The following is a 23,382-nucleotide window of genomic DNA, read 5'->3' on the forward strand; positions in this document are numbered from 1 at the left end:
TTTGTCATTATGACTTTTTTTTTTTTACTCTTCATCTGACCTGCTTTCCTCTAGCTCCCATCCACGTGCCTTCACAACACATAATGAGGCCAAAGGCCAAGGTCACTCAAATAAGATTTGCATCCTATGTCTACCAAAAGGTTACCTTTAATGCCTGGTAAGTCAATGCTGGCATGCTCATGGATTCCAATTCCGTTCCGGATGATCCGCAAGGAACCTTCCTTAAAAGCCCCAGAGCAAGTAACCAGCTGCAAACAGAGAAAAGGTTTCTAAGTAACTCCCTCCAGAGCCTGGGGCCATCATACCGATGCCCAGAAAATAAACAAGCCATATCTAATCCCAAGGACCCTTTCAGTGGAGGTAGGTTTGAGGAAGCAGACTTAACAGGGGCTGATTTCCAAGCCCCCAAGTTTACCAAGCAGACAGGATGTTCTGTCCAAGATCCAAAGGTAACTACCACTGCTCCTAGCAAGCTGGCTTCCATCCTTAGAACCTAGTTTACTAGAAAGAGCACAGGCTCTGGAGTCAGACACACCTGTGACTTGGAGGTTACGTGACCTTGGACAAGTTACTTGATCCTTCCCAGTCCCAAGCCTCCTCACTTCTGAAATGGTCAAGAATTCCTATCTAATTAGGGTGCTCATGTGATCACAGATGATGCAGATCTGTATCACAGACCAAAAGATGGTAGCTGTCCTTGCATCATTGGGATTAGTGAGTGAGGCTCTTAAAAGTTATCTTCAGTGGGCACTCCTCACTCCGAACAGACAAGCCTAGGAGGACACGGTTTGAGTGGGCGGGTATATCAACTATCCATTTCTGGGATGACCCCCTTACCTGTCCCTGCCCCTGCCTCTCCAGGTCCACCACGCACATGTCCACAATGGGTCCTAAATTGGTAAAGGTTTCCATGGCCACTACATAGGAGCCTTGTTCATTGCTGTCAACATTGAGCTAAGAAGAAAAAAACAGTCAGTCCTGGAATGCTCCTAAGAGATCCACCCTAACGAGATGGTTATCGTCCAAAAGAAACTCTCAGTCCTATTAGATCTGCCCTTCTTGTGCTTCACTGCATGCTTCTAGAAGGGGACTGCTGACTAAGGAACGTGGTTGGCCTACAGGCGACCCACTAATCAGTCAGGAATTTCTAATCTGTGAGTCCCGCGGATGGATTGCAAAGCAACAGTTTGGAAATGAATGCAAAATGCTTGCATGCATTTTTCTGCAGAGAAGGTCCAAAGTTTTTGTCTTCTAGAGGGGGTCCGGCACATTAGATTATGACATATTTGAAGGTAGCAGCTGGGTCTTGTTCATAATTGTATCCACTGCGCCCAGTACCTTGCTGGCACATCTACAGAATGAACCTTTAACACAAAGAGCTGGTGAGGGTAGGATGTGAACTCAGCCAAGGAGAAAGCTGCATAGTACGGACATGGATGAACTGAAGAAATTCTGTGAGGCTCCAAACACAGAAGAACCCTGATGAAGAAGCAGTAAAGATGGCAAAGAAGCACCCAGAAAGAAGAAAGTGTCTTCTCACCTTCACAAGCTGAGAGTCCCCAAGGCGAGACCCAACGAACACAACACCGTTATCGAGGTATGTCAAGCATTCAGCAATAGAGGTCTAGAAGAGAGTCAATGGCATGAGAGACGTCAGAACGAACACCCCATGGGAGACTGACATGTCCTACCCCCTCCTTGACATCTGCTAAGAAAATGAACAGCTGCAGCCATGAGTCCTGAAACAATTCTCCATTTCAAATCCCCAGGTCACACTAAGCAAATGTTCCTAAATCTCTGAAGCTTGTGACTCCATTTATCACATCCTTACAGTCAGAAAAAACTACACTTTCTCTTGCGGGTGTCTGCTCCAAATCATTTTAATCCCAATGGCTCCGATCTCCTCAAAATAATTAAAACCTCTAAAATTTACTGCATAATTCTTAAACTTTTTAGGGAATCTCTTCCTGGAATTGAGTATCAGCATTAAACTAATCTTTAATTCTGAATGGCATCATTTTCCTCTTCCTTTTTATGCTTGAGGTAGTGCCCAGCTGTCTGTGAGATTCTCTGACATCTCACTTACTCAAAAACCAACTTCCACAGCAGGACTGACCATTCGTGGCTGGGTGCTAAGGACTACAAATCTCACACTGCTCACACTGAGCCACATTCCCACACTCGCTATACCCCTAGGAGAACGCGGCAGAGCAGGGACAAGCCCTACCTCTCCAAGGAGCTCCACACGGAGATCTTTGAGGGTGACAGTGCCGTCCATCTGTTCCTCCTTCTCCAAAAGCAGCATGAAGAGCCGTCCTTCCATGTCTCCCAGCAGATAGCGGGAACCATTGGGGTCCACACGATTGTGACAGACAATCGTGCTTTGCTGCCAAGAGGGAAGACATGGTCATTAGAGATTAAGGGTCTCCCATAATCAAAGAGCAAACCTTTGCGAACCACTCCCTTTAGCAAATACAGCCATTTCACAAGCAAGGAATCCACTTAGCTAAAACTACATGTGTGAGTGAACATGGGGACACTTTTATTCTGAAGACAATTTTCTGAGGAACTCAATATACCTTAAATGGTTATTTACACTGGAACATGGAAACATACAGAAAGTAGGAAGCAGCTCTAAGTATTCGCTGGACTATGGATACTACCACAAGTTTGGTTATTTCTCCTATCACTAATTACCTCCCACTGCTAATGCTACCATAGATTTTGTTATTTACTCTTTAACTTAATTTTGTATTAATTCTTATGACTTGAAACATTAAGGTTTGAAACTTTTAGGACTAGTTTTTAAGTCTATACAACTGATTGCTATGTCACCTTCACATGACCTGAGCTCTGAAAACATTCAATAAAATGGAAAATCCTTCCCTTCTTAAAGTTGCCCCAGTCGATGGAAAGGGTAAACCTACTTTGATTACTACTTCTTTCTTAGTTAGTAAGCAAGCTCTCAGTAAGCAAAACCAGGCCGGTCTTTGTATTCCCAATAACCAACACAGTATCTTATGTACACAGTAAACAGGACAACAGACATCTGTAAATGTCTGTCCCTTTGACAAACAGGGAGAAAGACAAGAGCAGGGTAAGAACAAGGGCAAAAAACGGGAGGGAAAAGTAAAAGACCGCTGCTCACCTTGATAATAGGAGGGGCAATTGCCAGGTATTTGTCACCGTTGTGATAGGTGATTGATTCCTGTCCAATGATGATGGCCCCTCCGAAGGGCTCTGGGACTGCAGGAGAGAGCGCAGCGTTAGAATGCTCAGCACTTTGGACCTGCCAAGCCTGCAGCAGCAAGGGCACCGATCCAGCCATCTCTGAGGCAAACCTTAAGATAATCATTCTTTTTTAAAAAGACATCAGAGTCCAGGGAGCATGATCGCCTTTAATTGAGACTGCTGTCTGAGAAATTTCAGGCTGGCATTATCTAACCCTGGTGATATTTTTATTGTCACTCTTCTGGTGTTTCTGAGTTCCTAAGGGTGGGGAGTCTTCTCTTGTGTTCTTCTGCCTGCATTCCTCCCCTTTTCTCCTAAGCTTTGGTCCTTTCTAACTCAAGGCTTTTTTTTTTTTTCCTTGTTCCTTAGCTTAATTTCCCCCATTATCAGGGCCACCATTTAGAAAAGCCAATTCTCACTTGGGAGTTTTAAAATTTCTCTCCTAGATGAGACACTCGACACAATGTCGTGGGGAGGATACAGGAGAAGGAGCAAAGAGGCCTGGAGTCCGGCCAAGGCTTTGTCAGTGCGGCACAGGCACGGGCAAACCCCTCAAGCCAGGCTTCCTCATCTGTGAAACAGTCAGATTAGATAAACTCTATAGGTCCCTCGCAGTTTTTAAATGTTATGCCCAACAGTAAAATGAGAAGAATTTCTGCACGCCACTTGGCAAATCAATCTCAGCGGTTCGTAGTTAACCCCTCCACCCCCAAATAAAGGAAAGTTGTACTTTTTGGAAGGAGTAAAAAAAGAGATAATCCCAAAGACAGAAATGGGAAAAGCAAAGAAAAGCACATTTAGAAACAGGAGACCTCAGGGCTGCTGAGTAATGAGTGTGCATAATAGCACCTGAGCACCGAACTGAAGGAGCAGAGGTAAGGCAGGAACGAGTAAGGAACGGGCCCAGCCCTGGGGTCGGGGGACAAATCCCAAACCCCAACCAACCTGCAATCACCATGGAAGCTTCAGCTTCTACATTCTCCTGTTTCCAAGGGCCCTTATTGAACTCCTTCTCTCGGAGAGACACCTCATAGGTTTTCACGTGCCGCCCCTGAGGGTCCTAGGTGGGGAAAGGTGGGAGTGGTTAGCCCTTAGGACAGGTGAAGCTTGGACTGGAAAGGAGTCCTGAAAGGGACAGGCCACGACCACCCAGCATCTGACCACCCTGTCACGTTGGTCTTACTATCCTGACCCATGAGTACGTTGACAGCCATCAACTAAGCCTGTGACTGGGTAGACTGAGACTCAGGCCTACTGTTTTCTCACAATGCAACCAATCAAGAAAGGCTTAAGAATTAGAAAAGCCAATCTGACATGCCATACTAATCACCATAAGAGATACAACATATACAGGTACATTCGCTGGTACTTATATATATTTTTTCTATGGCCTCAAGGAACTTATGAAATAGCTTTTTAAAAAAAAGCCAAAAACAACCATACATTGAGAAGCCAAATATACATCTAAGAGATTTAAAAAATTTGTTTGAGGGGCGCCTGGGTGGCTCAGTCGTTAAGCGTCTGCCTTCGGCTCAGAGCGTGATCCCGGAGTCCTAGGATCGAGCCCCGCATCGGGCTCCCTGCTCTGCTGGGAGCCTGCTTCTTCCTCTCCCACTCCCCCTGCTGTGTTCCCTCTCTTGCTGGCTGTCTCTCTCTCTCTGTCAAATAAATAAATAAAATCTTAAAAAAAAATTTTTTTTTTTTTGTTTGAGGGGGTGCCTGGCAAGCAACTCTTGATCTCAGGGGTCATGAGTTTGAGCCCCATGTTGGGTCTAGAGATTACTTAAAAATTTTTTTGTTTGGGGCACCTGGGTGGCTCAGTCAGTTAAGGATCTGCCATCTTCTCCTCCTTCTTTTGAATCATGCCTCGAATCAGTCATGAGGCTGTCAAAGTTACCCCTGAGAGACTAAAAGAGCAGGGACGGGGAGGATACAATCAGCCAGTGGGAGACGGCCTCAACAAAGACCAGATGAAAGTCAAAGAAGTTATGGAAAGAATTCAACACTGTTTGGAGGCAGGGGCCACAGCTTAATCACTGTTAATAGCTCCTGACACACTTAGAATGACTACCTTTCACATTGTAAGTCCCTAAATATTCACAACAATATTTGAATTTTGGGCACAAAACAGGAGATAGTCATTTTTAGTTGATGAAAGATCTTCCCATCAATGACCAGGGGTAAGACTGAACTTCACGAGAAGTTCAAGCTGGGGGTCTGACTTGGGCCCCTGAGACAGACAGACAGACAGACAGACACACACACACACACACACACACACACACACACACACACGAATGAAGATCGTTCACAACTGGCAGCCCTGAGACTAGGAACAGACAGAGTCAGCCTTAAATAACCAACATCAGTGTTTTAATGACCTGGTATTTACAAAACTGAAGAAGGGAAAGAAATTCTAAGTTTTTATTTCAGTAAAGCACAGTGAGCAAGATCAAACAAAATCCCCTGAAGTACTTTCAACCTTATACAATTGAACTTCATTCCAACCAGCCTCTGAACTCTAGCACTTAGGGTGACACTAAGAAACACACAAAAATACATTAGTGTTTCCAATACTTAACACAGATACCAAATGTGCCCACACATAGCACTTGGACCCAGACTATGTTTCCTTCCACCATTTATTCAACCATACGCAAGTGAAATGACCTCGTGCTGTATGGCTCTTTGTTAAAAGGCTGAGATTTAACCAAGATACAGCAAGTTAGTCTGATGCTCTGCCACCCCACCCCCACTTAACAAATCTGGCTCAGAGAACAGCTGCCCAGGATCAGCTCTGCTGAAGTTTTAGGCATAGACTAAAATAGAAGTCAACAGCCAACAAGTCACCAGAGAGTGAGTGCTGGACAAAATGCAAACCCCTTCTTAGAAGACATAAGTAAGTAAACATCACCAAGACGTTTTTTCTTTGCTTATAAGGGCAATTTCTAGATCATTTCTCTACAGCTAAGTTTTAATAATCCCCTAGCATGCCGTTAAGAGACTCAGACAAAGTATAAACTGGGTCACCCTATAAAATCTCCAAGGTCCACAAGAATGTAATCTCAGGATTAAAACCTGCTACCAGCGCCAGAGAGCTTCCTGCCTCATTAAGCACTACTGCAACCGAAATCTGACCCGTATTAATTATGCCATACAAAGCATCTCAGGACAAATACATTAAACTCTCTGCCTACGCTACCAAATCCAGTCCAATTAGTGAAAATCAACTCCCACAATGTGAAACCACATAGCTTTTCCCTCTCTCCTCTGGCTTCAGTACCTGGTAGACAAAGCAGATGGTAGGTGCTTGGCAACCATATAGGAACTTGACATCGATGACATGCAGCTCCTCGAGGCGGATGTTAAAGGCCTTGAGCTCTTTATTGTCCCGGTCTAGCGGAATAACCTTGAAAAGGCCATCATAGAGTCGCAGGCCAATCATCCTGCACTCAGGGTCGATGATGCCAATAATGCCAGTCTCTGAGGGGCGGCCAATCCGGTCCTGAGAAGTAAAACTGGGGTTAGGGAAGAATCTCAACACTCAGAGGAACAGAGGTCACCAGGCACCTTTTCCCCAAGATGATTTTAGGGATGGTAATAAAACTAGTGACATCCAACTAACACTCCAGGGAGCCCAGATGTCAGTGTGTACCTTCTTGCAAAACGCTGATTCTTAATGAATTAGTACCCTGTCCCTTGGACTCTTCCTTTCCTATAAAAGCTTAAACCCTTAGTGTTTTCTCCCTGTTTCTCTGATCACAGAGAGAGCTGCCCCCAGCAGTTCAATTTTCTTTATCACATCATGACAGCTCTATCCAAAAAACTCTCATAAGCCTGAAGCAGCCACCTCACCTGGACATTGCCATGGGCTCGCGTTATGATATCAATGCTCTCGCCACTCTGCTTATATTCCAGGATGCAGGCATTGTATTTAGCTGTCAGGATAAACAGCAGGTCCTTGCTCTCCCCCTGGAAACCAAGGTAATAACATCAATAGAAGTTCTTTTTGAAACAAGAATACCTATCCAGCCTCTAAGCATCTTTCTTTAAGCATGCTAAATTCTTTAAGAACTTTCTTTTCTCCCTGAAGAGAAAAATCCATAGTGAGTAGGTAACACACCCTGAGGGTTTGTGCAAAAGGCCAGAACTGAAGCTGGTAAACATCTAGTCTGCACTTTGATGACTATGCAGCTCTTTGCCCTCCCTACAATAATGTCTTGTCTATTTCCATCTCAAGCTAATCTCACTCATTCCATTCAAATTCTGAAAGATGAATGTAATGCCTCCTCTAATCCTCTCCAACTATTGGAAGAAAGAAAAAAACATGAATAACAATGAAACTAAAATGGACCTACAAAGTCTTACCTACTTCTTAACAGAGACCCCAAAACAGTAAATATTTTGTTCAAAGGTTACAATTAAAATTTTGAATCCACTGCTTTCTTGTCAGATTCAATTAGAATGTAATGAAGCAATATGGATGAAAACATCTGAATTATAATAATGATGATAATACTGTGAAAACAGTTAACAGCAAATGTTTGCTATGTAATAGCTCCTGTGTTATTAAACATTTCATCTTTGTAATAACCCAGAGATGTTATACTGTTATCCCCATTTTGCAGACAGGCAAATAAGGCTCTGAAAAGTTAGGTGGTACCCAAAGTTAAAATTAATACGGAATAAAGCCAGAACTGCCCTAATCTAGAGCCTACTCTCTGAATCAGTATGGTGACCCACATTTCAATCTACTTTAATTTCCCCTTCTAAAGAAGTCAACTCGATCAATTTTTTCCCTAGTGACTCTTCTGCCTCTAGGAAGTTTGTTCAAGAATATCAATTGAGGGATGCCTCAATGGCTTAGTCGGTTAAGCAACTGCCTTTGGCTCAGGTCATGATCCCAGGGCTCTGGAATCAAGTCCTGCATCAGGCTCCTTGCTCAGCGGGAGGGCAGCTTCTCCCTCTGCCTGCTTTCCCTCTGCTTATGCACGCGCGCTTTCTCTGTCAAATAAATAAATAAATAAAATCTTAAAAAAAAAAAAAAAAAGAATAAATTTGAAACCCACCACTCAAAAGAAAGAGACTTTCTCTCCTAAACCTCATTCCACCCACCCCAAGCAAAAGTGTAAAACAATGTATGTAAAACCATCTAAGTTCTCGTTGCTGGGCCCAACCCAGAGCACTTACCTTGGGCCTGAAAAGCTCCATGACCGCAATCTTCCCATACATGCCCACCTCTTTGACGGGCCGAAGCCCCTCAGCAGTGACCACATAGATCTCTAATCTCGTGTTTTTGGCAATCAACAGGTTCAAGTCTTCAGCTGAAGTAAAGTGTCCTGAAAGGAACAGATCCTCTAACTTTTGAAGCCAGAGCAGGATCTAAATAATCCTCACTTCTACTTAAATACCTCCAGAATTCTCATTTACTTCATGTATTTCTCTGGCTCCCTCCATTCACTTCCTTCTTGCCAAATCCAGCACCTCAAAAAGTCTCACTTCATACATTCAAGAAAGCTACTTCCTTAATCAGACTAAGAAAACTGGACTGGGCCTAAGAGCAGCATGTCCTTCAACTGACAATGACTGTGAAAACCTTTCAGATGGCTCTGTGCCCTCAAATTTGACTTTTCCTACTGCAGTGGCAGACTTATGTCATTAAGGGATGCTGGAAAAAGCGTACATCTCCATTCGGCACTTCTCTAAATTTTCACAAACTCTTTACCAAACAGAGCAGAACGAATGCAAATTCTCAAAGCTTTATATGAAAACATTGCTTTGTCCACATCTCTTGCCTTCCCCGCAGTCTACCAATACCCCGGTTCACACGCCTTCAGAGCTTTCCACTTCACAAACAACAGAGTTTTGTTTTGGAATCATGATTAGGATTTACATAAACATACAAATTTGAGGTCTTCATGTTCTGCTGAGAACGTGGATCAAGATGATTATTCCCGGGTTCTGGACATCTGTGCCCTTTGTAATCCTTGCATAGTCAACAAGGCAAACCCAGCACTGGGCTGGGCCATCCAAACCCTCTTCTCCAGCAGCTCCCTCGAGTAAACAACAGCCCCGGGCAGGGCAAAGAGAACTCGTCTCCTTTGGGTGAGTGCGTACATTCCTCACATCCCTCCACCTCCTGCACGTCCCAGGCTCTCCCACAAGAAAATTCTGACCCTCCAAGTCGCCACCACCACGGCCCCTTCCCCTAACCGCACGAGGCCAATCTCGGGGTCCAAGCACCACCGCACAATCAATTCACACTTCGCTCTCTGTCCCAGTGGGCCCGTCCCTGTCCCCGAGGCCAAGTGACCTCCCAGGACGAAAGGGGACCCTCGAGCGCAGCTTCTGCTCCCCAAAAGGCGCGTGCTGAAGACTGCTTCTTTAAAGTCGTGGGCTGGGGGGAGCTCCGTCGGCCGCCAGCACCTTCCATTCCCGGGACTCGGTCCCGCCCGGCCGCCCCAGGAGCCACGGGCCTCCCTAGGCCTCGGTTCCCCCCAGCTCCCTCCCTCGCGGGGTCTCCTGCCCTGGCAGCCTCACCGGTCACGCAGCCGTTCACGGCGGTGGGCTTCTGTGCCGTTACCACGTAGTTGTACGACATGTCGAGGTCTGGGACGGCCCGTCGGCACTCGAGGGCAACGATAGAGAAATGGACACAGGCGAAGAGACAGGGGCCCCCACCCGCGCGCGGCGAACTCCACTGCCGCTGCCTCCGCCCCACAGACACGTTGCAGGCCAGAGCGGCCGGGGCGCGGGGCATCACGGGACGGCCTCACCTGGCCTCTTGGAGGACTCACGGCGCCCTAGGCGGCCAACCAAAGGAGGCCCCGCCCTCCAGAGGCCCCGCCCCGTCTCTTACCGCCAGAGCCCGGAGTACCCGGATGAGGGCGCGCCGTCGGGGGTCGTTGTGAAGCGGCAGCGGCTACGGAGGTGGCTGGTGCGGGTGTGAGCGGGTGGGGGAGGTGCGCGGACACCCCCTCCGCTTTCGGAGCCGACCCGCCGCCCTCAGCCCCAGTTCGCGCCCTTCGCCAATCCACAGACGCTGTCCTCTTCCCCCTTCCATTGCCCTGGGAGGTCTCGGGGCTGTTCTCCTTTTTGGAACCGGAAGTACTGCAGAGGTCTAGAAGGGGAAGGGGGTGACAGCAATTTGTGCGCCTCCCAGACTAGAACCGAAGTCAGGACCTCCCTCTCCTTAGCACCCCCAGTTCATCCAAACTCAGCCGGTACTCTCACCTGGCCCTGTAATGGTTGATCACCCCGCCTCACCTCCTCTTCCTTTTAAACTATGTTTCATTTTTCAGACTTTGAAGGGCCCACTGGGCCACTTCCCCAGCATTATTCGTGCCCCTGTTGCTGTACAAATTATGACCTCAAACACAAAACCAGAAGTTGCTGGGTGAGACCCTTAATGGCCCAAGAAAGCAGTCAGCCCCGCAGTTTCCAGGCCACTCCACACCAGAGAGGCTTTGCAAGGAGTAAGGGAAAACCACGTGGCTTGGAGTACCTTCAGAACGCCACAGAGAAGGCAATCCCCATTTTACCGATGGGGAAGCTGAGGTTCAAGGGAATTGGTCACAGCATAAGCCCTTGGATGACCCTAAGAGACCTCTGAACAAGGCTGAACTGCGGGGAGCTAAAATGTCATTGTAGTTTACCTGTGTGGTTTCCCACACCAAGGACTCTGCCTGACTTCGGAGGCACTGAATTTACCAGTAGAAAGAACACAGGCTTTATAGAAAGACTGGGTGTGGGTTTAAGCTTTGGCTCTTACCAGTGTGACCTTGGACAAGGCACTAGAGCTCTCTGAGTCGTTCCCAGAAGTAAAATGGGGTCACAGACTCAGCTGCCTCCTTCCTGGTATGGTGCCAAGACCAAGTGTGTGAAGATCTTCGTAAACTTAATTCCCTGCACGTGATGCCCACGTAAGAGATGAAGTTACTCTGTGGGTACCTGCCCCTTCATGATGAGGTGGGGTGCTGTTCCTGGGCATAAAGGCAGCCCTGTGCCCAACATGGATCGATCTGTCTTCTGGCAGCCAAGTGCAGGTGTGAACCTTGGTCAGCCCCATGCTCTTCTCCATCCCCAGTGCACGTACTAGAGTTTGGACTTGGATCAAAGTCTGGGGCAGCTCCCTCATTACCAGGGCTCTGGAAGCGTGATTGTGCCAGTAGGCTGCCAGTGCCTCCAGCAGCTCATACTGTTCCCCTCTTCTGCAGGCGCTGCTGCCACCTTCACTGTGCTGAGATCCCCATAGCAGCCACAGAATTGCCCGTCCTCCGGCGCCTCAGTGTGAAGGTGTGAACTCAGCGTGCTTCAGAGCCTCCTCACCATGGTGAGTCCCATGAGAGCCAGGGCAGAGGAAGGATACCGTGGTCTTGGAGCAATGGGGGTGCCAGCCCTAGGAGTGCTGGAGTTCCTTACACCCTGACGAAGACATGCTGCTGCCTCCTGAGGTTCAGAGAGGTTAAGAGAGAGGGTCATCCTTCCTCTCAGGGCCGGATCATTGCTTCTTTCCATTTCCCAGCTGGTCCCACCCGGGCCCGGGGCTGCAGTCCCTGAGTCCCTGCAGGGCCCATGTGGCCCTGGTCTCGGTTGTACATTTAGAGTAGAACATTATTAGTTACCTACTCTGTAATAGACACTGTACCAGTCACAGAAGGAGCCACGAGGGTTCTGATGCCTTTTCCTGAGCCTGGGACAAGTGTGGGCTGGTCCCAGAGGTGGGATCTGCACTGTGGGAGGCTCAGCATGCCCCTGGGGGCATCACTGCAGGCCCACTCTAGGCTCAATCTGAACCAAAGCAGGTTTTGGACAGACCTGGGTTCAAATTTCAGCCTATCACCAACCAGAGACCTTCTTTCAAGAGACTTGATCTCTCTGAGTTTTTTTTCCCTCTCGTCTGCAATGTGAGGCAGATAAAGGCCCAACATCCGAGTGTCTGTGAGGTGTTAATCAGACCAGAATCCTGGGGGCCTCACTCAGTGCCTAATCAACTTCCTTTCCTTTTCTATCCTCTCAGGCCACTGGGAGCCAGGGTTGGCACTGGTTCCGAGCCCTCCTCTGGCTCTGGTTCAGAAGTGGTTGCAAATCTCAGGCAGGACTGACTGTCAGGGATGGCGGGGGTGGGGTGGGGGCGGGGGGTACATTCTTGGAGGGTGGTGGCGCTGGAGGCCAGGCTTGAAGTTGAGACCAACTCATAATTTCTTTGCATATTTCAGTCCCTGGAGGGCTCCGAGAGCCACAAGCCCATGCCCTTACTAGGGCAAGCCCTCTGCCAGGCTCAGCCTCCTGGGGAAAGCAGCATGATAAGGCTATAGTGGAACCATCTTTGGAGCCAGACTGACCCGGACACTTGCTTGCTGTGTGACCCTGGGAAAAGTTATTGAACTATGCCTTAGTTTCCTCTCCAGGCTAATCTTTCCTCTATGGGGTTATTGGGAATATTGCGTGAAACATGCTCAAAAAGCACTTAGACCCTGGGCCTGGCTCTCAGTCACTACTTGGGAACAGAGCCAGTGATAACAGAGTTGTTATTCTGCTCGCTTCCTGCTGACCTCGGCTGCTCTCCTTGGAGAGCTCCCGCAAGGCCCAGGGAAGGCCAGAATTTGCTCCAGGGAACCAGGTGCCTGCAGGTTTGGGGTAGGAGCCTCTGGGAAATGCACCTTGACAGGCTCTGACTCAGCTGCAGCTGCCCTGGGCCACCAGGCGGCGCTGGGAGCCTGCCCTCTGGGCCCTTATTGGGTCCTACTGGTCCCTCTCGCTTTGTGACAGAGGCAGAAAATGCCGCCTCGTCTGCAAACCTCGTTCAGCTAGCACCAGCTCTTCGGAGCCTGTTTGAGAAAGGGAATGACTGCCTTTTATTCAGTTCTTACTCTACAATAGGAATAAACTCTAGTTTATTAAGTCCCCGATTCACTGAGGAAGACAAAGGTCAGAACAACAAGGTGTCTTCCCTGAGTTCTCACAGCTGGTGAGAGGCAGACAGGGAATTTGAGCCCAAGAGCTCATGACTGTGACCGCAGAACCCAAAGCGTTTGCTACTCTAGCCCCCACGCTGTCTCCTTCTGCCTGCACCCCGTGTCAGCTCAGCTCTACCCTCAGGCCAGCTGCCCGAGACCCTCCCACCGAGGTTCCCTGTGGCCGGGTTCCACCTTCCGCTTGTGAGGACCTGCCCACCTCTTCCTGGTGGTCACTGGTTGCTCAAGTCATCCTAACTTGCTTCCTGGCCCAGCCACCGTACGATTTCACACACCCAGACCCTGGTGTGTACTTTCCCTCTGCCTGGACCGTCCTTGTCCTTTGTCCCTGTCCCCGGGCCCTTCATGCCCTTTGCTTCGCTAGCTCCTACTTCTCCTTCACGAAGACTTCCAGGATCCACTGAGGAGATGATACAGGTGCGTTCCTCTCGTGTAGCCCTTCCCCCAGCACGTGGAGATGATCGCTTTGTGTGTCCGTCAAGGGCAGGAGCAGCATTCTGTCTGGACTAGCGCCAGGCACACCGTGAGGCTCAGGAAATGTTTGTCCAGCATCAGAGGCCCAGTTGGAATAGCAAAAGAGTGCGGGGCCTGTCTGCCGCCTTCTCCTGGGACAGGAGCCTCAGCCTGGGACCTTCTCCTCCTTTGACAGAAGAAGGCTGTTGGGTCCTAATTTTATTAAATTTTTCTAGACTCAGGACTCCGGTTCCCTTCTTTTATCTATATTGAAGCCACTTGTCCAGATGAATGTAAGCCATAGTCCAAAACATTTCATAAATTTTGCCCTCAATCAACAGTCCCAAATTAAGAGAACTCACAGAAACTTCCCTGGGGTCCTTATGGCTAAGTGCTCTCCACCATAGCAGTGTGGCTGGGCAGGATGGGAGCGTCCCCACCAACCACACCGGGGACTTCCTCCCACCTCCTCTCTTGCAGACCTCCAAGAAGCTGCTGAACACGGTGGCAGGCTGTGCCGACGATGCCCTGGCTGGTCTGGTGGCCTGCAACCCCAGCCTGCAGCTCCTGCAGGGCCACCGTGTGGCCCTCCGTTCCGACCTGGACAGCCTCAAGGGCCGGGTGGCGCTGCTGTCGGGTGGGGGCTCTGGCCATGAGCCTGCCCATGCCGGTGAGTAGTCTGGGACAGAGGTGGGAGGCACAGTGGATGGGGGCTCCTGGGAGATCCTGCAAGCTGCCAGGAGGTTTAGGAGAGAGCCCAGGTCGGGTCCTGGTTCCCGCTGTCAAAATCTCTCAGGCTGTGATCTGGGGCCAGTCATGGCCTTTCTCTGGGCCTCAGTTTCTACGTCTTTAAAAACACAAGGTTGGGCCAAAGGATCTCTCAGGCCCTTCCAGCTCTGAGAGTCAGTGATTTTGTGAATCCTGGCTTTCCAGGCCCCCCTGAGTCCTCCCCCTCCTCCGTGAAGCCTTCCTGACTTTTCTAACCTAGAGTAGTATCCCTCTTCTGAATTCCCACCCTGCATTTTCACATACATCACGGACAGCCCTGGATTGTTTCCTGCTCAGTGCCAGGCACCTGAACTGTCCTCGAGAACTCCTGGGGGGCGGGGATCAGGCTTTGTATCCTCTGTACCTTTCCTGTCTCCCTCGGCAAATCCATCCGTCCACAAGCACCCTTCATGAGTACCTGTCGTCACCTGGCACTGTTTGGGGCACGAGGGCTATAACAGTGAACCAGAAAGACAAGATGCCTGTCCTCACAGAGCTTCTGTTCTCCGGGGTGACTGTAACCAGGTAAACACGTAAGTGAAAGAGAGTGTTCACCAGAGCGTGTTAAGTGAAGTAGCAAAGACAAGAGAGCAGGGAAAAGGAACAGGGAGTCACTGGGGATGGGGTGATGACTGCCTCCGCTGGGAGGGCAGGGAAGGCCTCTCCAAGGAGACCGCTCCCGAGGAAAGGTCTGTGGAGGGTGACCCCGGTGCTCTTTCAGCACCAAGCACACAGCAGGGTTCACCAAACTGTGAAGCCCAGCAGCGTGGGAAGGCCTAGGGACTGCAGGCACGGGTCCCCAGCCAGCATCTGCTCCGTCTCCAGGTTTCATAGGGAAGGGGATGCTGACGGGGGTCATCGCGGGAGCTGTGTTCACTTCCCCGGCAGTGGGCAGCATCCTGGCAGCCATCAGGGCAGTGGCCCAGGCGGGCACAGGTAAACCTGGCAGGCGGGAGGGGCTTCTGTGGGGAGGGCAAGCACTGATGGGGCCCTGCTGGCTGCTCCCGCAGTGGGGACCCTCCTCATCGTGAAGAACTACACTGGGGATCGGCTCAACTTCGGCCTAGCCCGGGAGCAGGCCCGGGCGGAGGGCATCCCCGTGGAGATGGTGGTCATTGGGGACGACAGTGCTTTCACCGTCTTGAAGAAGGCAGGCAGGCGGGGGCTCTGCGGCACAGTGCTCATACACAAGGTGAGATTTCCCACCTGGGACACTGGCTGGCCGGCGCCCCCCACCCCCAGCCTTCTCTTTCCAGGCAGCATCCGGGACCTGGACCTTTCTAGCCAGCACCCCACCCCCCACCTCCCCAGAAGCTACTCCTTCCCCAGTGCTCCCTGATCCAGGAAGGCCCACCATGCCCTCAACTCTCTAAGCCCAGAATCTAAGCATTTTCCCAGACCCTTCCTCCACACGCAGCCAGTTGCTTTGTCTTCAGGATCCAGCTCCCGAACTGCCCCTACAATGCACGTGCCTCTCCGAGCCCTGCTCTTCCTGTCCCAGCCTTGGTTCAGTGCCCATGTGCTCATGCCCAGCCGGCTGCCGCTGCTTCTCACAGGGCTCCCCGCCTGCTTCCTGCCTACCCCTCCAGTATGTTCCCCATGCTGCCCCAGAGGTGCCTTTCAAAAATGCATATCTGACCAGGTTGTTCGCCTGCCGAAAGCGCTCTAGGGTTCCAAGAGTCAACCTAGGCTCCTTGGTCAGGCACCCACCACACTCTTGCCCCTCCTCCCCGACTTTCTAAGTTCATCCCTCTTAGGCTCCATTAACACCAGTGCACTGCATGCCTGGGCTACAGCTCCCTTCCGGGGCTTTACTGATGCTTCATATAAGGCTGTGAAAATCCTTTCCCTGTCCAGCCCCACTTGGGCCTGGCTACCTCCTACAGTCCCGTAAGGGCCCACCTCCATGTCCCTCCTGTGGGGAGACTTCCCTCCTCGGTGCTCCCATGACATCATGTTGTGATGGACCTCACACTTAGTGTTCGGTTTGTGTGTGTTTGCCCGACCCCAGCCTAGATTCCGATTCCTCCGAGGTAGGGACTGTCACTTATTCACCTTTTTTCCTTCTTAGCACACATTAAATGCTTGGCAAAAAGTGGGTGGGTGGTTGGCCGGGTGTGTGAGTAGACAGAGACAGCCACAGTGTATATGCCACAGAGAACCAATTCTAGGCTAGTAATCAGGAAACTGGCCACCGCCTAGCTGTGTGACATTGGACAAGTCACCTCCCTTCTTGGAGCCCATTTCTCCATTTGTGAAGTCCCTTCTGGCTCCCACAGATTGGGGTTCTTGAAGATTCCAGGCAATTGCCCTATGAACGCAGAGAGTGCGTTGTTCTGCCCTAAATGTGGTGGGCCAGGCTGATGTGGCAGTCCTGAGATGCCGTCTTCCCAGCTAGAAACTCAGCCCTGGCCCCTCTCCTCCCCTCAAGCTGTACACTGACTCCTTCCTCTTATCTGTGTGGGTGCAGGTGGCAGGTGCCCTGGCGGAGGCAGGTGTGGGGCTGGAGGAAATCACAGATCGGGTGAGCGCGGTCGCCAAGGCCATGGGTGAGTGCCGGCCCAGGGATTTGGAAGGGGAAGGCGGGAGGTTGAGGCTGGCCTTGGGACTGACTAGGCGCAGGTTCCCTGGGGCCGCATAGGAGGACTTTCCAGGTGATTCCCCAGGGCCTGAGGGAAGGTCTCCCTGGGGGAGTTCCTAGGGGCTGGCAGCCTTGGGTCCCCAGGCTGGGTTTCTCCTTCACCACTGAGGTGACAAGTGTGGCAGCCTGGCTCAGTGAAGACGGTGCACTGGGCAGGGCCCCGAGGCATGGCTGCTGCCTGAAGCCTGACGCCAAGAACAAAACAGTCACCCTTTCCACGTCACTTCCCGTAGGGACACTGGGAGTGAGCTTGTCCTCCTGCAGCGTCCCTGGCTCCAAACCCACCTTTGAGCTCTCACCAGATGAGGTAGAGCTGGGCCTGGGTAAGTTTGGGGGCCCCCGTCCTGGCCCTGCCTGTGCCCTGGCTTTTGCCCACATCTTATGCCCTTGGAGCTGGTGCCAAAGTAGCCTTAGTAGGTTTTTTTTAGGCTTTTTTTTTTAAGTTTCTGTATTTAAGTAATCTGTACACCCAATGTGGGGCTCAAACTCACAACCCTGAGATCAAGAGTCACATGCTCTTCTGCTGAGCCAGCCAGACGTCCCAGTGTTAGTATTTTTAAGTGGGCATTTGAGGCTCTTCTGGCCCAGCCTGTCTGGTCTCTTAACCTGCTTTGCCGTCCGTACCCAGGGCTCTGGCCATGGGCTGTGTGCCCCACCTACCTCCTTGCCTTTGCTCACACCCTTTCTGGGCCCCTGGGCCCCTGCCAAAATGCAGCCCTTCTTTCAAAGGCGGTTCAGAGGCTACCCAGCTCCCTTCTTCCTCCCCCCATGCTTCCAAAGCGATGGCCAGAGGCCTCATGTGGCCTCGCTGTGATTGCTTCTAGTTGAAGCTACTTAACTCGTTAAAAGTTAAGTAGTTAAGGCTCTGGCTGTCTCCACCACCCAGCCATAAGCTCCCAGAGAGTGGAGACTGTGTATTTTTCATCATTCTGTGCATTGTCCCCCACACTGCTCACATCCACAGCGCTTAGCTAGTGCTGAGCACTTTGTAAATCCTTGAGAAAAACACGATGAGTGAATCCCCTGGCCCTGAGTGGGTCAGCAGTGACTGAGTCTGTCCACAGGGATCCACGGGGAAGCTGGTGTGCGCCGGATAAAGGTAAGTGGACTCCCTGGCCCAGGCTGGTCTTAGACCAAGGCCTTCCAGCACAGCTCACTCCTGGCTCTGGCTCTGGCAGATGGCAAGCGCCGACGAGATTGTGACACTCATGCTGGACCACATGACGGCTTCCTCCAATGTGTCCCGTGTGCCTGTGCAGTCGGGTGAGAGGCTGTCCCACTGTCTCCCAGCCTTTCCTCCTACTCTGGGCAGAGGGCCTGGAGAGTCTCACGTGGGTATCCTTCCTGCCCACAGGCTCCTCAGTGGTGTTGATGGTCAACAACCTCGGTGGCTTGTCGTTCCTGGAACTGGGCACCGTAGCCGACGCTGCCGTCCGTGCTCTGGGTGAGCCTCGCACCAGAAAGGGACTGCCCTAACCCCTGGGGCTCCTTTCCCTGCAGCCCTTTGAAGCTGGACAAAAGAGAAGCAGCCACAGTGGGGTCTTATGATGGCCCAGAGCAGGGGCTGTGTGGGCAGACGAGCCCAGGTCAGACCATCCCTGTGCCCGCTGATACCTGGGGACCTTGAGCCTCTTTCCTTGTCTGTGAAGAGGGGGCAACAGTAGTTCCTGCCTTTTAGGGGTATCGTGGGGATTACATGAGATTAAACAACGTATCACACTTAGCGTGGGGCCTGGCACCCAGTAAGAACTCAGAAAAGGAGACTTCTGATTACCTACCTACCTATAAAGGGGGCACTTCCAGGGAATATGGTAATTCGGGGCATCCTTGAGGGATGGCCAGAGGGGATCTGGCCATCTCCCTACTAACCTCAGGGTCCTAGCTTCCAAAGTCCTTGTGTTCCTCTTCCTGTTTCTCTCTCTCATGCTGAGGACAAGTGCCCATCCTCCGCTCCTTCCCTCATGGACTTCTATGCTCTGGTATTGCAGAGGGCCGCGGGGTGAAGATCACCCGTGCCCTGGTGGGCACCTTCATGTCAGCCCTGGAAATGCCTGGCATCTCTCTCACCCTTCTGCTGGTGGATGAGCCTCTCCTGAAACTGATCGGTGAGACCTGGAAGCTGGGGTCATCCAAGCCAGGCCACAACCATGGGGGACTTGGAGAGACCCCATTAGGGCTGACCATGACTTCTGTAGAGACACCCTTCATGGCTTCTCCAGCCTTCAGCTCTCACTTGAGGACTTGGTATTAGGGTCCTCCCCAGGGACTCTCCACGCTTCCCTTATAGACAGTAGGCACTCGGTACTTGCTTGTTGATAGGGTGGGAGCCAGACACCAGGTGGGGAGTCCAGGTCCCACTTAATCCCTGACTGGCTGACATGTGTTTATGAGATATCCTGCTGTCCCCTAGATGCTGAAACCACCGCGTCGGCCTGGCCTAACATGGCCAAGGTCTCTGTGACTGGGCGGAAGCGGAGCCGGCCAGCCCCTGCTGAGCCTCTGGAGGCCCCTGATTCCACCACTGCGGGAGGTACCAAGCCCCGCTGTTGGGGAAGGTGGCCCGGGGCTGTGGCTTGTGCTCTGAAGGGTGTGCAGTGGGCGGGAGCTCTTGTACCCACACCTCCCACACCGGTCAAGGTGGGTTGTGAAAAGGCCGGGTGGGCCTCTGCCCCACTGTGCCCCGTCTCCAGGTTTGACCTCGAAGCAAGTGGCGCTCGTGCTGGAGCGGGTGTGCGCCACCCTCCTGGGCCTGGAGGAGCATCTGAATGCCCTGGACCGTGCTGCCGGCGATGGGGACTGTGGTACCACCCACAGCCGCGCTGCCAGAGGTGGGTGCCAGGGTCCCTCTGGGGTCAGGAATATGGGTCCTGAGATTTTGGCATTTCATGAACCGGAACAGCTTCAAAAGCATGGGGGGAGTGCTTACATGGAAAGGCCAACATTTATTTTGCGAAGAGAGATCATTCACAAACCGGGCCCCTCTTTCCTCTTTTTTGCTAAGGAAAGGCTCTCCTAATACTACAAACGTAGAAGGGTGGTTGTTGCAAAAAAAAAAAAAAAAAAGTAATCTTTTTAATTTTTTTTTAAAGATTTATTTTGAGAGAGGGAGAGAGAGAACGGGGGCGGGGGCGGGCAGAAGGAGAGAGAGAATCCCAAGCAGACTCCACACTGAGAGTGGAGCCCGACACAGGGCTCCATCCCCCAGCCCTGAGATCGTGACCTGATCTGAAACCAAGAGTCGGATGCTTAACCGACCGCACCGCCCAGGTGCCCCAAATGTAATCTTTTTTTAAAAAAATTATGTATTTACATAGGTATCTACGTGCGTATGTATGTACCCCAAAAATCAAAGAGTTGCGTGTTCTCCTGAGCCAGCCAGATGCCTCAAAATGTAATGTTTTACAATGAACAGTAACTTCAGGTTCAAGGGAAACTCCTACAGTTGTCCTTATTTTTCTCAGCTTAACGGAGACTAATGAAAAGCTCTTAATTATCCCGCATAGTTCTGTCAAGAATCGGGGCTACCCTGGGCCTGGCACCGCTCTTTGCTCTGAATACAACAGTGAGCAAAGCAGATAAAACTCCCGGCCCCCGTGGCTTGTGGCTTATGTTCGGGTGGGGGAGGCACACAGTCAACAGGGACCATCAGTAAAAGACAGAGGATGGCGGTGCGCAGGGCTGAGGAGAAATGAAGCCGGGAAGCGAGGCATGGTAGGTCAGGTTGAGGGTGTCCGGGGCAGGCCTCACCTTCTGGGTGAAGGCCAAGGTTCCTGTCAGTCCCCATTTCCCACCCCTCCCTAGACCGCACCCAGGATGTAGAAAGGGAGCTTTGGGAATCGCCTAGGTTGGTCCCCTCAGCCTCGGCCAGGGGCCATGCCTTCCACCTGCAGTGAGGCCTGGGTGCTTGGTTGGGGCACAAGCAGATGGGAGGGAGGATCACTGAATTATTCCTTTTTCTCTGCCTGCAGCCATCCAGGGGTGGCTGAAGGAGGGCCCACCCCCTGCCAGCCCTGCCCAGCTACTCTCCAAATTGTCCCTTCTGCTCCTGGAGAAGATGGGAGGCTCCTCTGGGGCGGTGAGTGCCAGCAGCCCCTGGGACCAAAGGGCTAACACAGAGGGATCCTGGGATTGGCTGAGGCCCAGGCCAGCCCCATGCGCTCAGCGTTCTGGTCCTCCCCAGCTCTATGGCCTGTTCCTGACTGCAGCGGCCCAGCCACTCAAGGACAAGACAGACCTGCCAGCCTGGTCTGCTGCCATGGATGCCGGCCTGGAGGCCATGCAGAAGTGAGCCAGAGCCCCATGCCTTAGACCAAGGGTGGGCTGGGGGCAGTGGACAGTGTCACCTGCTCCCAGCCAGGCCCCATTCCCCACCCTAAAGGGAGTCCCTGCAGGGAGTCTTACTCATCCTCTTTCCCTGCCAGGTACGGGAAGGCTACTCCAGGGGACAGGACTATGGTGTGTATTCAGCCCAGCCCTTCCCTCTTTGGAGTACAGAATCCTTGAAGGCCACCCTCAGTGGCAGGGCCTGTCCTTACTCCCCTCTCCCTCACCTTGTCCAGCTGGATTCCCTATGGGCAGCCAGACAGGTGCTCCAAGCCTGGAAGAGCCCAGGAGCCAATCTGTTCCAAGTTTTGACCAAAGCAGTCCAGGTGAGTGAGGCTGGACCCAGTGACCCAGGAAGACAGGCTTGGAGTCGCCAGGCTCCTATGTCTGTGTGACCTTGAGCAAGTTAATGTTTTTCCTGTCCCTGTTTCCTCCTGCAAACCTGGAGAGCATTACTGGGCTCAGAGGGTTGCTGTAAGGCTTGAGATATATGGAGCCCCAGGGCGTCTAGGACATAGCAAGCCCTCGGTAGATGGTAGCCTCTTGCCCTGCTAGAGGTAGGCGAGAGGTGACCTCTCCACCCGGGTGACAGTACTTAGGGTGCTGGAAGGGCTGGGACAGGAGGGTGTAGGGTCCATGGGAGGAAGGAGGCCTGCTGGCTTGTCCTTGAATCTGCTGTCATGCTCCCACCCACTCAGAGTGCAGAAGCTGCAGCTGAGGCCACCAAGAACATGGAAGCTGGAGCCGGACGAGCCAGTTACATCAGCTCTGCGCGGCTGGATCAGCCGGACCCCGGGGCAGTGGCAGCCGCGGCCGTCCTCCGCGCCATCCTGGAGGCCTTGCAGAGCCCGGCTGTGTGAGCGCCTCCTGGGCCTTGGTGCCTCTCTCACCACTGTGCAGAGGTGGCCACTGTCGCTTCCTCCTGTCTTCCAGCTGTTACCCTCCCTCACCTCTTGCCCCCAGGGCCTGTCCTGAGTTCAGCAGGGAACCTCTACCAGCCTCCAGAATTCCTACAGACACCATAGGCCAAGTGGGTTGTGTACAACTTTGGCCCGGCCTTTTCCCTCTTCAGGGAGGTGGAATTCTGGGGTCACCCCGCTCTGCCCCCAGCCACTTCAGGGGCTCCACGATAGGCATTTTCCTTGGGTGGCAACATGGCTTTTAACTGGCCATGCTAATTCGGTTTTAAGGTTCCTTGTGAAAGGCCTTTTGACCTTGAGCGAGTGTAGAAAAGCAAGCGAATAAAAAACCACATTGAAGCTAGAGCTGCTGCTTCTGCTGAGGGACGTTTTTCCAGGGGTGTGAACCAGGGGGCCCACTAAAGCCCCAGGCACTAAAGCCTCAGCCCCTGGTTGAAATGATCATGACCCACCGCTTACCACCTGAGACCCAAGGGCAGGGTCTGCGCCGCTGGGCTGGCTCCACTGGGAGCCCCATTCCTGTTTTCCAGTACACACACCACACCTGATAGGTGTGCTTTTCTCAGCACTAAACTAACAGAATTCACGTATTCTTCGGGAATCAAATGGGCAAAATATGGGACACCCGAAGAAACCACCACATTCTAAAGCTCAGCGGTGGAACAGAAACCGCACCCAAGCCAAACCCCAGGCCTCTCGAGAGCCATCATAGATGGCATGAGGGCAAGCAGGGAGGGGCTGCGGAGTCTGGTACACGGTGGAGACCGTACAGCACACACCTGGCCCATCCTCGGTGCAGGGGCGCAGCGAAAGGCACTGGCATGGACTCGAACAAGGACTAAATCCTGATTCTGCTTCGAATCAGCTACGTAAACTCGGGTCCACTATTTAGCCTCTTGGAAGCTGTGGAGTCAGAACAGCACCCATCTCCTGGGGACGTGGATAAGCACTGAACTGAACTGAGTTAGGTGAAGCCCCCGTACAGTCCAGGTGCGTACTGACCGAGGGTCACTATCATCACCAGTGTCCACACCCAACTCCTGGGCCGTCTGCTCCACTGCCAGGTGTC

At 51.9% G+C, this 23,382-nt stretch overlaps 2 protein-coding genes across 6 annotated transcripts in view; one reads left to right on the forward strand and one right to left on the reverse strand.

The window, feature by feature from the left end:
* The window catches only part of DDB1 (damage specific DNA binding protein 1), a 29,966-nt gene extending 19,907 nt beyond the window's left edge, over nucleotides 1-10,059 (reverse strand). The window contains exons 1-10 of one of the 2 annotated variants that reach the window (XM_026487643.4): nucleotides 9,772-10,059; nucleotides 8,422-8,570; nucleotides 7,087-7,203; nucleotides 6,515-6,736; nucleotides 4,177-4,291; nucleotides 3,149-3,246; nucleotides 2,228-2,386; nucleotides 1,541-1,624; nucleotides 838-954; nucleotides 146-248 (exon numbers count right to left, since the gene is read on the reverse strand). In XM_026487643.4, coding sequence (XP_026343428.2) covers nucleotides 146-248; nucleotides 838-954; nucleotides 1,541-1,624; nucleotides 2,228-2,386; nucleotides 3,149-3,246; nucleotides 4,177-4,291; nucleotides 6,515-6,736; nucleotides 7,087-7,203; nucleotides 8,422-8,570; nucleotides 9,772-9,991 — 1,384 coding nt within the window. In that variant the 5' untranslated portion in view covers nucleotides 9,992-10,059. The remainder of the gene's footprint in view (nucleotides 1-145; nucleotides 249-837; nucleotides 955-1,540; nucleotides 1,625-2,227; nucleotides 2,387-3,148; nucleotides 3,247-4,176; nucleotides 4,292-6,514; nucleotides 6,737-7,086; nucleotides 7,204-8,421; nucleotides 8,571-9,771) is intronic. The other variant, XM_057317150.1, reaches the window with a different exon arrangement.
* Nucleotides 9,302-22,658, forward strand: TKFC (triokinase and FMN cyclase). 4 transcript variants are annotated; one of them, XM_048217748.2, is made up of 18 exons: nucleotides 9,302-9,336; nucleotides 11,448-11,563; nucleotides 14,142-14,331; nucleotides 15,255-15,365; nucleotides 15,440-15,621; nucleotides 16,900-16,978; nucleotides 17,304-17,393; nucleotides 18,135-18,169; nucleotides 18,249-18,333; nucleotides 18,425-18,514; nucleotides 19,059-19,175; nucleotides 19,481-19,600; nucleotides 19,761-19,898; nucleotides 21,039-21,145; nucleotides 21,251-21,354; nucleotides 21,492-21,525; nucleotides 21,630-21,719; nucleotides 22,092-22,658. In XM_048217748.2, exons 2-18 carry the CDS (start codon nucleotides 11,561-11,563, stop codon nucleotides 22,251-22,253), a joined length of 1,737 nt encoding a protein of 578 aa, XP_048073705.1. In that variant the 5' UTR covers nucleotides 9,302-9,336; nucleotides 11,448-11,560; the 3' UTR covers nucleotides 22,254-22,658. The 4 variants fall into 4 exon arrangements, with proteins under 4 accessions (XP_048073705.1, XP_026343430.1, XP_057173134.1 ...); XM_026487645.4 differs by lacking the exon at nucleotides 9,302-9,336 and adding an exon at nucleotides 9,990-10,161; XM_057317151.1 differs by lacking the exon at nucleotides 9,302-9,336 and adding an exon at nucleotides 10,105-10,349.
* The last annotated feature ends 724 nt before the right edge of the window (nucleotides 22,659-23,382 follow it).

This window comes from Ursus arctos, unplaced genomic scaffold, assembly GCF_023065955.2.
Source record: "Ursus arctos isolate Adak ecotype North America unplaced genomic scaffold, UrsArc2.0 scaffold_23, whole genome shotgun sequence".
NCBI lineage: Eukaryota > Metazoa > Chordata > Mammalia > Carnivora > Ursidae > Ursus > Ursus arctos.

Excerpts from the sequence above, each read along its gene's own strand:
- TKFC (XM_048217748.2), top strand. Across the intron at positions 14,332-15,254 it reads CCATGAGCCTGCCCATGCCG|GTTTCATAGGGAAGGGGATG; the intron begins GTGAGTAGTCTG and ends CTCCGTCTCCAG. Across the intron at positions 15,366-15,439 it reads AGTGGCCCAGGCGGGCACAG|TGGGGACCCTCCTCATCGTG; the intron begins GTAAACCTGGCA and ends CTGCTCCCGCAG.